Below are 14,031 nucleotides of genomic sequence, written 5' to 3' on the forward strand. Positions count from 1 at the left end.
GAGAAAATCATTCTTCAAAGTCATAACATCATCTTTCTCAAATCCAAACTATTTGCTTAATTGTATTATCTGAGCTTGCATTTACCCTGCACTTTCTTCAAATTCTCTAAAATTACTACAACATTCTTGCTATAGTTTCTTAAGCAAACATCCAACTTGACGTATTGCAAGAAATGGACATATCATATCAGCAGGGATTTAGTTATAACTGGTTATGAATGTATAAGCAAAGACAGAAATCAGGACAACATAAATCGAGAGATGCTTGTATATTAAAAAGAGCAAAATTGGGCAGAACATCGGCAATAATGACAAGGAAACGTGAAATAAATCAGATGTTTCCTTGATCGGAGAAACTGATATATAGTCACACACAACTGAAAAAGGTTATAAATACATATCAATAAAAGGATAAATTAATTACAATAATTATAAGAATTCTTTAATTAGAAAACATTATTTCAAATAAGAATAATCATTTCTCACCTTCCATGATATGCTACATTCATAGAATCTATTTCTGAACAATATGGATCTTCCACCTTACCATCAAATACCTTGTATGGCATGTCAGCAGGGCACGATGCTGTACAGTTGTACTACAACAGAAAATTTTACTATTTATATTTCTATTTGTAAACATATCTAAAAAATTAATGAACAGTAAATAATGTATGCATATACAAAAAGAACTAGGCTCTTAAAGTTCATTACAGATTTATTGAGTATTACTTTATTGAAATGATAGCTTTCTGCTAATTCTATAAATTAGCTAATGGTATACAGTAGCTAATCAACTCAAGAAGCAAAAATGAAAAGAAAGAAAAGCATCATTTAACTATTCAAACTGGTATCACACAAAAAAAGTGGGTGGGAATTTCTATAGGCAGACAAGAGATCCGATCTGGAACAAGAACATACCACTGAAGTGTAAGAAGGCTATATATCAGGCCTATTATGTACCAATTCTGACATAGGCATCTGAAACTTGGACTATGAGGAAAAAGGATGAAAGCAGAATTCAGGGAAACAGAAATGAGATTTGTGAGGAGCATAGCCGGAAAGACAAGACACAACAAAATCAAGAATGATGTGATTAGAGAGAAAACTCAGGTTAAAAAAACTCCAGAATAGGATTGAAAGGTCTCATTTTAAATGGCTTGGACATATCAAGAGGATGAACAAGAGGCGTTTGCCAAGAAGGATGTTTGATTTACAATTAAGGGACAAAAGACCAAAGGGGAGACCAAGAATGAGATGGCAAGACATGATAAAAACCAATGTCAATAAGAGAGGAGGAAACTGGAGTGAAATCAACAACAGAGAGAAGTACATGGACAGGGCATGGTGGCAAGGCTTCATATGTCAACCCATGGAATAGTGAAACGATAACAGATGATAATGATGATCACACAAAAACAAATTCACAAGTGCTCCAAATTTGTCAAGGTAAAACAAACCACATGAGTCAAATCCATGTGGTTTGTTTTACCACAACCATGCCCAAAATCAGAATAACAGAAGAACTTCTAACCATAACTCCAACATGTTAAAGAAACACACACAGCTATATCCACAGCACAAGAAATCATCTAAATTCATAGCATAAGTAATCAGCTGGCTAGGACTGCCTTCAAAAAAACTTATTTAGACCTATTCTATTGGTTATCAAATAAAATATAAGTGAATAATAATAATAATATATAATAGGGCTTACAGAGACGTGGTGCCACCCGGAAATTGGGGATGATGAGTTTCAGTACGGCTTGTATAATGTATTTAGGAAGGATAGAGTAGATAGAAGGGGTGGTGGGGTAATGCTTCTTATCAGAAGCAGCCTGAGTGCGACGATAGCTTTCCCGGATTCAGACATTTCACATGCTAGTATAGAGTCTGTATGGTGTGAGATAGTTGGAAACAAAGGTATAATGCGAGTAGCAGTAATCTACAGACCAGGTGATTGTGAAGTTTATGACAAAAGCCTCTACATGCAAATGGAATGGGCAAGTAAGCGTCAATGCCTTATTATGGATGATTTCAATTTGCCTCTAATTGATTGGAGTAAATGGGAAGGAAACTCGACATGGAGAACAAAATTTTTAAATCAACTAGATGACTGTTATTTGTATCAACATGTCAGGGAAAGTACTAGAGAAAAGAATATCCTAGACCTCATCATCACACATGAAGCAGATGACATAACAGGGCTGACAGTAGGGGAACCAGTAGCAGGAAGTGATCACGGAGTTCTACGGTGGATGATGACGAGAGAGGTAGCAGAAGTAAAAGGCAAAGGAATGGGTTTTAATTTCAGAAAAGGAAATTACGATGCCTTAAGGTACTACATGGCCTCTATTAACTGGGTAGATATCGCGCTGAGAATGAATACAATTGAACTGTGGTACACTTTTAAAACATTAATCACAGATGCCTTGAATATACCATTAAAAAAATACTCCACGAGAAGGGTTCCAAGTTGGATGAATAGTTGGATGAATAGTTGCCACATTACTTGAGCAGAAAAAGGTGGCATGGAAAGGTTACAGAGCAATAAAAAGTACTGAAGCTTATAACAGCTACAAGGTGATCTGTAATAGAGCCAAAGAAAAGGTTCGACAGGCGAAGGCAGTTTATGAGAAATCACTAGCAAACAGAGCAAAGAGGGGGGATAAAGAATTCTTCACATATATAAATGCCAAGAAGAGCAGGACAAACCAGATCGGACCTTTACGTAAGGGAAAGGGGATAGTAATAAATACACCAGCTGCCGTTGCAGATGAACTCAACAGTTATTTTGCATCAATATTTACAAATGAAAAGCCTTTTGTGGCAATGGGAAATTGTGGGAGTGAAGTTAAAAAATATGTAATTAATGATATTGAAATTTCGCAAGATTATTTAATGAAAAAACTTTCGAGCCTACAGACCAGTAAGGCTCCTGGAGTTGATGGAATATACCCTATAATCTTAAGAGAGGCGGCAAGCGAGTGCATTGAACCATTGAGGCTAATTATGCGAGCATCACTAGACTCTGGGGAGATTCCCTTGGATTGGAAAAGTGCAAATGTATCTCCTATACATAAGGGTGGCTCTAAAAGTGAAGTTGGAAATTATCGACCTGTCAGTCTGACTTCAGTAGTAGGGAAAATCATGGAGGCAATAATCAAGGGTGGAATTCAGGATCATTTGGATCGAATTGAAATTCTCAAGGATACTCAGCATGGTTTTGTAAAGGGAAAATCATGTTTAACAAATCTGGTTTGCTATTTCGAAAGGGTCACTCACGAGCTGGATTTAGAGAATAATTTCGAAATTGTTTATTTAGATTTCAGCAAAGCTTTTGACTCAGTCCCACATGAGCGGTTGCTTTATAAGCTGGAACAGGTTGGAATCACAGGGAAAATCCTTAGATGGATAGAAGGATGGCTTCAGGGTAGGAGGCAGAGGGTTGTGATAAATGGCTATTCCTCAGATTGGGTTGATGTAAGAAGTGGGGTTCCCCAAGGATCAGTATTAGGACCACTATTGTTTTTTTCACAAACGACATTGATGAAGAAATAGAGGTTGTGATGTCTAAATTTGCAGATGATGTTAAAATTGGTAGAGTAGTTAATGATCACTGTCAAGCTGAGCTTCTTCAGAGAGACTTAGATAGGCTTCAGGAATGTTCAGAAAAATGGCAGCTATGCTTTAATCCAACAAAGTGTAAGGTATTACACCTGGGAAACAGTAAACCCAAAATTACTTATTCAATTGGAGTTCAACTAAACCCAGTACTGGATTAAAGGGACTTCAGTATTACAATACGGTCAGATATGAAATTCTCTGAGCATTGAAAACAGGGTGCAAGGAAGGCCCATGGTGTCGTATCAATTATCTATTGAACTTTTGCAAGTAGAGACAGGGACGTGATAATCCCATTATATAAGGCTTTTGTTAGACCACACCTTGAATACTGTATTCAAGTATAGAGACCGCACCTAAATAAAGAAAGACATCGAGCTTCTTGAAAGGGTGCAAAGACGGGTAACTCGCCTGGTGAGATCAGCAAAAGGGCATCCTTATGAAGAAAGACTTCAAATATGTGGGTTGCAGAGTTTGGAAACTAGACACCTTAGAGAAGATTTGATTGAGGTGTTTAAGGCTCTGAGAGGCATCAGTAAAATGAATGAGGACAAAATTTTCAAGATTATAAATGATGCTAGAACCAGGGGACATAAATTCAAGTTACAGGGGGAAATGTTTAGATTGGACTGCAGGAAGTTTTATTTTAGCCAGCGAGTTATAAATTACTGGAATAAGTTGCCTTCATGGGTGGTAGAGGCCGACAGTTTGGGGAAATTCAAAGGTCATCTGGATAGTACTTTCGGGTAAGGGAAGCGCATAGGATGATAGGTTTAATTTCCTTTTTATTTATATTTTATTTTATTTTTTTTTTATTCATTAATTATTATTATTTAGTTATTTTATTTATTTATTTATTTATTTTTTGTTTTTATCATTGTTTTGTTCGGATTTTTTTTTTTTTTTTTGGCTGGTGCAGCATAAGCCATAGGCTTTCTTGCACCATGCGGCCGTTCCTAATACTAATACTAATATCACCCTCTTTCCAATCTGGTAAAGGTTGGCATTAAATATCAGCTGACCTGCCAGTATAATGACATCTATATAAACCAAGGACATTCCCCACTTACCCAAATGATAAAAAAAAAAAAAAAAAACTGATATAATCTCCTCCTAAGCTAATAAATATAAATATCTAATAAATATTTATTTCTAATATTTATCTAATAAATATAAAATAAATATATAATAAATATTTTGTTGGGAAGATATTTTGTGGACAGTCTTTTAAAGTATTATGAAGTAGTCACAACTGAACTGGATGTAGAAAATAACTTACTTAATATAATTTATTTAGATAATTTACTTAGATTTTAGTATTAGTGATGGCAGATGATGCAAGGAAGGAAGTTATAGCATCTTTGGCTGTATCATGTCCTGCTTCAGATAGCTCTGCAAACATGCTGCAAATAGTGCATACAATAAAACCTGATTCATAGGAGAACTGCTATTATTAGTTCTCTCACCAAGCCAAAGCATTCCTGCTACTCTGATCTTTGCTTTGCTGCTCTAGTCTGAGGCTGTTGTTCTTGTTTTGGTTTTTAGGAGCATTAGCAACTAAAGCCATATTGCTCCGGGGATATGCGGTGGTCATTCCTGACCTTTCCGCATCCTCCGTATTTGGTGGTCATGGGCTCGAACCCCGGTCTAATCAAGAAGCGTGTGCTACGCACTGCCGCTCCTGCCCACCTGGCTATGGAGGCACCATAGTCTGAGGCATGATTTTAGTTTAAATTTAAATTTAAAATATAAATTAAAGTGCAATAATAATGCTACACTATTCCCAGTTTAAATGACAGTACATATGCATGTACATGTATGTTATAAAATTACATTATGTGACTGAGATGTGAATGAGACTGGTATACAACATGTAGTGCATTAGTAAGAGTAGTCTTCTTTAATGGGGAACTGTTACTTATTTGAGGTATAAGGAGGGAAACTTGTTGTGAAGAATTTCACAATGAAATGTTATAATAATGATGCCAATATACGAACTTTGCTTTGTCTAAAAAATTCAACTATGCACTAACTAATATCATAGTTTGAGGCTTTCTCCCCTAAAATATTATTAGTGTTACAATATGTTATAAAATCACATTGTTATATTATAATTTATACACTTAATAAAAACTAGACATAAGAAAATTTGCATTTGGACAAAGAGCAATCAACTATTAGGAAAGTTACTACCTAGCCCTGTACAGGTAGACAGCTTCTGTAGATATAAAGGAGAATTATAGAAATATTTGTAAATAACAGATAAAATTTTTAAAAAATGAGACATTTTATTTTATTATTATTTATTTAATACATTTCTGATAGAAAATTCTAAATACGCTTTGCTTTCTTGTATTATTTGGCCATTTTAAACTAATACCATTCTACATGCACAATCACCTCTCTCTCAGCAAAGAGACTGACTCTCAATCAAAGGGCCAAACTCCACAAAATTCAATTCATCAAGTTTCCAAATGTAGTTTGAGATTGCATAACACAACATTCCGTATCCTCACAAGTTTCAGTCTACACAGTAGAAGTTAGGCCAAGTAATGACATTAACAATTCACCTCAGTTGCAATATATGCACTCTGGCACTAGCCTGAAAGCCTACCTGTTGCTATCATTGTTATTATAGGCTTTGTGGCATAACAGAGAAAATAAAGGCCACAATGTACCAAAATAACTTAGTCCAAACCAAAGCTAACAATTAATTGTCCTGGTTTAAAGTCTCTGTTATTCTTGATTAGCCTGTGTAATTGTTGTTGTTATTTGGTTTTTACGAGCATTAGCAACTAAGGCCATATTGCTCCGGGGATATGCAGTGGTCATTCCCTGACCTTTCCGCATCCTCCGTATTTGGTGGTCATTTGCTCGAACCCCGGTCTAATCAAGAAGCGTGTGCTACACACTGCTGCTCTTGCCCACCTGGCTACGGAGGTGCCTAGCCTGTGTAATATTTTCCCCCCTAATGTTTTCAAAATATTGCTTTTAATTTGCAATGAACAAAAAATTTTTCACGCTATTCATTTTTAGATTTTGAAGAGAAAGGAGACTACAAAAATGCTGTCTGCTGTTTTCTTTGTACATACTTCACAGAACTTCAAAAAATATAACTGCAAAAGTTGTGAAATTTTACTCAATAAAAAATGAAAACAGAGAGATAAAATAGTTAAAAAATGAAATCTAACAATTATTTATAAGTTATCTTCATGAAATATATTCAAAGTAATGTGTTGAGAGGACATTAATTTCACATTAATTAATGCTATTCAAATTATTCTACTTCAATAAGATACATATTAGTATATAGTAATGATCAGATAACTTACCACTGTATCGTTGCTGTTCATATAAATACGATAATTTCTACAAGCTAAACATTCTGTTGTAGTTGGTCCAAAACAACCCCTGCACTCCTCAGCACACTTAACACACTTATGATGAACTTCATCAGCATAGTGATCTCTTGGGCAGTTGTCTTCACACTGCTCTCCAGCACTGTATCGTAGGCACTCACACACAGATACATGAATGCTATATCCTGTACAGTTTTTGCATCTCTTGTGACATTTGCGGCATACCTAAAAAAGAAAACATTTTGGATTTTATTTGTGACTAATACTATATTTAAAGAAAAGCATGCTTTTTTTAGAAACATTTAATGAAAGAATGTAAAAGAAATACTAAAAGTAAAACTAGTAAAATCAAACCAATTTGTTTAAACTTTTTGAAAAAATAACATTTCACTAAATGCTTTAATTTTTTTATTATAAATAAATAGCAAAAAAATCTGTACTAAATAGTAACTAATGCAGCCATGCGAGAAATAGTTTTACTCATATAAATATAATTATATATAGCATATATTCACAAGGTTTCTGAAAACATATCATAATACTTAAAAAATTTCACAAGGAGGAAAAGAGCATGGAATATCTTACAAAATGTTCTATATACTTATCTGGAAATAATATACAAACTCAGACATATTTGGAAGTTGACAAGTGGCAGCCATGATCCATATTCAAATGCATAAGGTGATGCATTCAGTTGATCATACTGGTTTTTGCATGCAGTAATGGTAAAATGCTAGTTATTGAACAGCATCCCAATATCAAATTGTGTGTTATTAAAAAAAAAAAAGCCACCATTTGAAATGCTTACATTGTTATTGTAATGGTGTGGACTCAGTGAAATACAGCAAAGTACACTAATTCAAATACTAATGGAGTATACTATATACATATAATCGTAAAGAATAATGCAATGGAGAAGTTATATACTGTAGGGGGGGAAAGAAAATTAGGATATAGATTAGATAAGACCGAATTACAATAACAAGAATTATGGATCAGGGTCACTGCTTTCGCAAAAGTACCCTACAGCCATAATGTATATATAAAATATTATTAGTATAAAATACAGTAAGTAAAAGTTTATGCACAGAAGTAAACTAATGAAAATACAGTGTACCCTGGGAGCGATATATGATGTGAACGAAGGGGAAAGAAATAAACCGGAAAAATAATTGTAACGATAGAAAAATAAACCAAATAAATTTATGAAGTAACAACCAAGATAGAGATAGCATTGCAGAGTCGTCTTTCATAATTTTGTGTCATCATCAGAGGTCATCCACCAAAAATCATGAAAAAGCCAGCAATGCTCTTACTTCTGTTTCCGACATGCTCTGTATGTCAAAGTACACGTGCGAAAGTCCACGTGGTAATGTCAAATTTAAAATTATACCAAGTATGCAATTACATAAAGTGTTAATGCTTGATTGATTGATTGATTTGGGTTTTATTGGCACATTAGCAACTAAGGCTATAATGTGCCAGTGTTAATGCCTTACCTTATTAACACTTTATGTAATTGCATACTTGGTATAATTTTAAATTTGACATTACCACGTGGACTTTCGCACGTGTACTTTGACATACAGAGCATGTCGGAAACAGAAGTAAGAGCATTGCTGGCTTTTTCATGATTTTTGGTGGATGACCTCTGATGATGACACAAAAAATTATGAAAGACGACTCTGCAATGCTATCTCCATCTTGGTTGTTACTTCATAAATTCATTTGGTTTATTTTTCTATCGTTACAATTATTTTTCTGGTTTCTTTCTTCCCCCTTCGTTCACATCGTATATCGCTCCCAGGGTACACCGTATTTTCATTAGTTTACTTCTATGCATAAACTTCTACTTACTGTATTTTATACTAATAATATTTTATATATATATATATATACACACACACACACACACACACACACACACACACACAGTCATTAGGCTGAGGGGGATGATTCCTTAGATTCAAAAAGCACCAATGTATCGTACATGCAAACAGACAAAATGGAAAATCTTGCTTAACCAACGTGATTAGCTATTTTGATAGTCACTCATGAGAAGGAGGTAGGAAATAATTTGGACATTATTTAAATTTTAGCAATTCATTTACATAACTGAACAGTAAAGTGTGAGAGTGCAGCAACACACACACACACATTTAAGTGTACTATGATTTAAGACTGCCTGACTGCTACATACAGTTAATTAATCATTGATCATTGCTCACATTAATCATTGTATTCATTGTTGAAATGATTAATTATAAACTTCCCTGATCTGGTGGTCATTCCAGAGTATAAACAGAGCATTTGACTCAATCTAGAATCAAAAGGAATACAGAATGTCAAAATTTGCAGGTAGCGTGAAGATCAGGAGAGTGGTTAAACAAGATAAGCAAATATTCTGCTTGTTTTTCCACATTAAAATTTCAATAATATTAATAAGTTACCCAAACATTAGATTACTTACAGATTTTCCAGTCAGAGACTTCAAAATTCCTTCTTCTTGAGGGCCAATATATTCTAGATAAAAACCATCTGGACAAGATTCATCAGCCTTCAAACACTGTTCCTAAAATGCAGGAAATAAAAAAAAAATTATAAGTAATGTTCAAGAATTATGCTGCCAGTAAGAATTAAATTTTGATACTCATTCATATCATGATCCACATCAATTTTGTATTAATCTTTCATTTTTACGTGCACACTGTGAAAAAAAAATATATAATAAATTGATTAATATAAAATTTTAGACTTCATCACATAATACTGATTGAAATTTGGATATTTTTGTGCTGCAAAAACCAGACAAAACTAAAATTACTGTTTGGCATATGTATAGCATTAAAAGAATACTAACCTTATAATCACAGTATTAACACTTAAGATTTACCAGCACACATTCTTATCTTTGAATACAGTTGACTTCTCAAAAATATTTTATTACCAAATTAAAGATATGAGTAATTATTACTGATCATAAAAAGAAAATGAGTTCACAAGAATAAGTTCTTGTGATCTAAGTGATCATAATAACACAGATTACTTAACCACTATGCTGCTAGAGGAATATCTAAAAACAGATCTGTTTTTGGTGTAATAAATTCCAGAAAAGGCATGTAAATGTTTGGGATGAACCAAGAAGCTATAAACCTTCAACAAGCTGAACAGATGACATCAGGAGCACTAAGCAGTGTTCTATCAAACAGGTACAGGAAATTGAAACAAGTGTGCTCATCTCCCCCTCCATAAGATAGTATGCATGGGGAGGTGATGAGCTTGCATTTGTGCACTTGTTACTTGTAGTGAGAGTGAGGAATTTCTGAACAAAACTGACAGAAGATGAGACATGGATTAATCACACCCCAGAAATGAAACAAGATTTGATAGCCAGAAAGCATCCTGAATTCAGTGTAGCCAAAAAATACAAGACCACATTGACTGCAAGGAAATATCAAGTACGTTTTCAGATCATAGAGGCAATATTTTGACTGACTTGATGAAATGCGAGTCCATAATTAATACTAATTGATACTCTCAAACACTGGAGAAATGAAATGCACAAATGTCCATGACTCCTGATGCAGAGTTAGTTTGTTGCATCATGATGACATCCATTAAACTTATGTGTATACACATCAATGGTTGCAGTACAACAGTGGGAAGTGTTGGAACATCGTCCTACAATTCAGACTGGGTTACTTCAGCCTTTCATTTGTTTGGGTCTTTAAAGAAACATTTTTCTGGTAGGCACTTCAATACAGTCATGAATATTCAACAAAAAGCATGTTTGCAATTAGAGCGAGTAATAAATTTTCCAGAAGGGTATAGAAAATCTCATCTTACAATGGGACAAAATGCTTTAATAGGAAAAGTGACTAATCTGAAAAATAATACAAGTGTGTACCTCAGTTGTCATGTAATTTCATAACCATACATTAAATCTCTGTACTATATTTTCAAACCAACCTTGGATTTTCAGTATAGATCTTTCATGATGGAGTTCTGAGTCTGCCTTGCCTTGTGTTGTCTTTAATCAGAATTTTAATAACAATTCTTGAAGCTGCTCTAGAATAGGTAATATAGAGCTGACCAAACACTTGGTTGGGCACATATATATTTCGAGATTATCAAATGACTGACAGATCTTCAAAAGATCATTGCAAATGTTAAATGACTTTGCATCCTCATCAGAAACACAGTGGCCAACATGACTGCTTTATCTCATAACAAGTAGAAATGGTCTGGGTTAAATTCCTACTGATGACAGAGATTGAGTGATACACTGCTGGAAATTGGAAGAAGCCTTTATTGGCTATCTTCAATACTCATATACTATGCTACTTCCTAAATCACTTATAATATCCTTATTGTAGTGTTACATCATAATACTGAGAGCCAAATGGTGCAGCTTGACACAAAAATTATTATCAATTACGTAAGTTCATAATTAACAATTCAACTATTTAATTCAAGTTTATATCATAAACTCAATTCCTCAGAGCCTTTTCAGGTTACATATGATGTCACCATAGATGCAAAACTTGAGGGCAAAACCTTGGACACACATAAATTCAAGGTAGGTTTTGATGCAAGGTTTTTCAATTTGGGGGGGGGGGGATTTTTTACCCAATTTTTTTTATGAAATTTTGATTTTAACTTTATTTTTGAAATAATCCTGCTATAATGTTTGGCTATAAAGTCAAAATAGGAAAAAATTTATATTTAAAAGCATTTATATACACAGTTTTAAATTTTTATAAAATTCTAAATTACTCAAAAAAACTCAGGTGGGAAAGGTAGATAAGCTTAATCAAAAATAGTAACAACAGCATTGTGAAAGATTAGCCACTCTGCAAAGTGGATAAATTTTGCTCACATTTATATTTTTAAATTGAATACCGATTGAGCTACTTTTTTTATAGAAATTTAAAGCAATTACACTTACCACTACATTAGGATCATAGGCACTAACAATGGCTTTTTCACAAGAATTACAACCTCCAGGTCCAATTGTGTTTTTGGGACCAGTACATCTGGAAATATTTTAAAAGATTAAACTAAACAGCAAAAATAATCTTAAAGGAACTGTTACTCTTTAATAATTTTAAACCTATAGAAATAATAGCTAAGCTTCAACAAAATACATATTGGCTTAATGGATGCTTACTGCTAATAATTAATACAAATGGGATTAAAATAAGTTGAAATGTACAGTAAAACTTTGATTTAATGTACTATAAGGGGACAAGGATGTCTATTAAATTTCATTATCAGTTCAACTTGAAAGAAATACATATATTACTGAATTTGCAAAAATGTTATGAAATAAAATATGTTAAATATAATACTATATTTTACTGCAGTAACTAGTTGTGTAGAATAGAAGAGCTTGCAATTTTGCTATGTTGCATAGTGGCGACTGAGTCTCCAACTACAGCTTATTCAGTATGTGCTCTTGAAGTACCCTTGCTGGAGGTTCAGATGTCTCTCGCCCAACTGCTAACATGCTCAGCAGGTTGAGAGAAAGTGATTGTGAGGAAACTCATAGAAGGTGAGAAAAATCCCGATTACTGACTCTTTGCTTTACTGGGAAACTATTTTAATTGAAAGTAAATGTGATCATACTGAGGAAATTACACCACAGGGTCCTGTACAGATGAAAAGCCTGGTTTGGAGGACACTGCCATTATTTCCAAATTTTGTTAAATTGTATTGTGTATGTGATGAATGTGTAAATGGCCTCTGTAGCAGCACGTCATGCAAATATTACAAATACAGAAACTTCCCAACTTACGTAAGGGTTGCGTTCCACGTAAAGCTACGTAAGTCGGGGAATTACCCCCATGCTTGTGCAGCACTTGCAAATGTGCTCGCTGAATTGATTGAATCAAAAAAGAAATGTCTGACGAACATGTAAATAGAATTATTTATTGTATTTATTCAATTTTTATCTCATGTGCAGGAAAAATTACAAACAGCATGCAATTTAAAAAATTTTCAAAATTATAAAATTACAAAAAAAAAGAGAGGAAATGGGCATAACATCAGTAAGTTTTACCTCTCGAGCATCGTTTCCAGAATCGGCGTCTTCAGCTGATAAGTACACCGCTGTGGAGGTTGAGGTCTGTGGAGATTTAGAAGGGGTCAGCCACTCAACCTTACGAAAGAACATATTAATGGAAGACTGGATGGTGGCTTTTTTCTTTTCATCATAGATTTCTTTGTAGCAGGCATATCATTCACCCCTCTGTTAACTTTTAAGAATTGTTCGCTGTCAGGATCCATCTTTTCAAACCTCGGCATTGCCGATGCAATTTCACGAAATGCCACTGCCATCTCTCTGGCGAGGAAGCGTCTTGGCTGCTCATTTGGTTCATCTTGCGCTTCAGCATTTTTTTCTTTCACTATTGCTGCCTGCAAGTCAATATGTTATTCGTTAGATGATTCCTTCTCTTCTTCCTCTATTAACTCCTCCACGTCTTTGGCATCAACCTCCAACTGAAGTAGCTCTGCAACCTTTACAATCTTATCTGTAACCTCTTCATATGATTTGTCTTTTTCAAATCCTTCGTAGCCTTTTACATGCCGTGGGCATATTTTCTTCCATGCATCATTTAAACAACTTTTAGTAATTTCTGCCCAGGCCTTATTAATGTTTAAGATGGCGTGGTAAATATTTTAAGATTTCCAAAAGTCTCTTAACGTAAAATTTTTCTCATCATCTACTGCAGACAATGCCTGAGAAAATGTTGTCCATAAACAGTAAGCTTTTAAATTCAAAATAACACCCTGATACATAGGTTGGATGAGTGAAGTCATGTTTGGCAGTAGAAATATGACTCTCACATTCGAATTGAAATCATCTAGATGAGTAAGATGTCCGGGAACATTACCTAATAGAAGTAAAATCGTGAAAGGAATGTCGTCTTTACAATATACAGAACTGGAATTTGGGGAGTACACGTCTACAGAAAGGATAGACAGGATAGGAAGGGGGGGGGTTATGCTATTAGTTAAGAAACACATAAAAACCAAGGAAGTGAAG

At 34.3% G+C, this 14,031-nt stretch overlaps 1 protein-coding gene across 1 annotated transcript in view; it reads right to left on the reverse strand.

Annotated features, from left to right (window-relative positions):
- LOC150075931 (epidermal growth factor receptor-like) overlaps nt 1-14,031 on the reverse strand; it is a 72,271-nt gene that overhangs the window by 34,741 nt on the left and 23,499 nt on the right. Inside the window, exons 14-17 of the mRNA XM_090387214.1 lie at nt 11,932-12,019; nt 9,454-9,555; nt 6,957-7,208; nt 487-599 (exon numbers count right to left, since the gene is read on the reverse strand). Coding sequence (XP_090243340.1) covers nt 487-599; nt 6,957-7,208; nt 9,454-9,555; nt 11,932-12,019 — 555 coding nt within the window. The remainder of the gene's footprint in view (nt 1-486; nt 600-6,956; nt 7,209-9,453; nt 9,556-11,931; nt 12,020-14,031) is intronic.

Source organism: Mastigoproctus giganteus, chromosome 13 (genome assembly GCF_048544385.1).
Source record: "Mastigoproctus giganteus isolate SK-2022 chromosome 13, ASM4854438v1, whole genome shotgun sequence".
NCBI lineage: Eukaryota > Metazoa > Arthropoda > Arachnida > Uropygi > Thelyphonidae > Mastigoproctus > Mastigoproctus giganteus.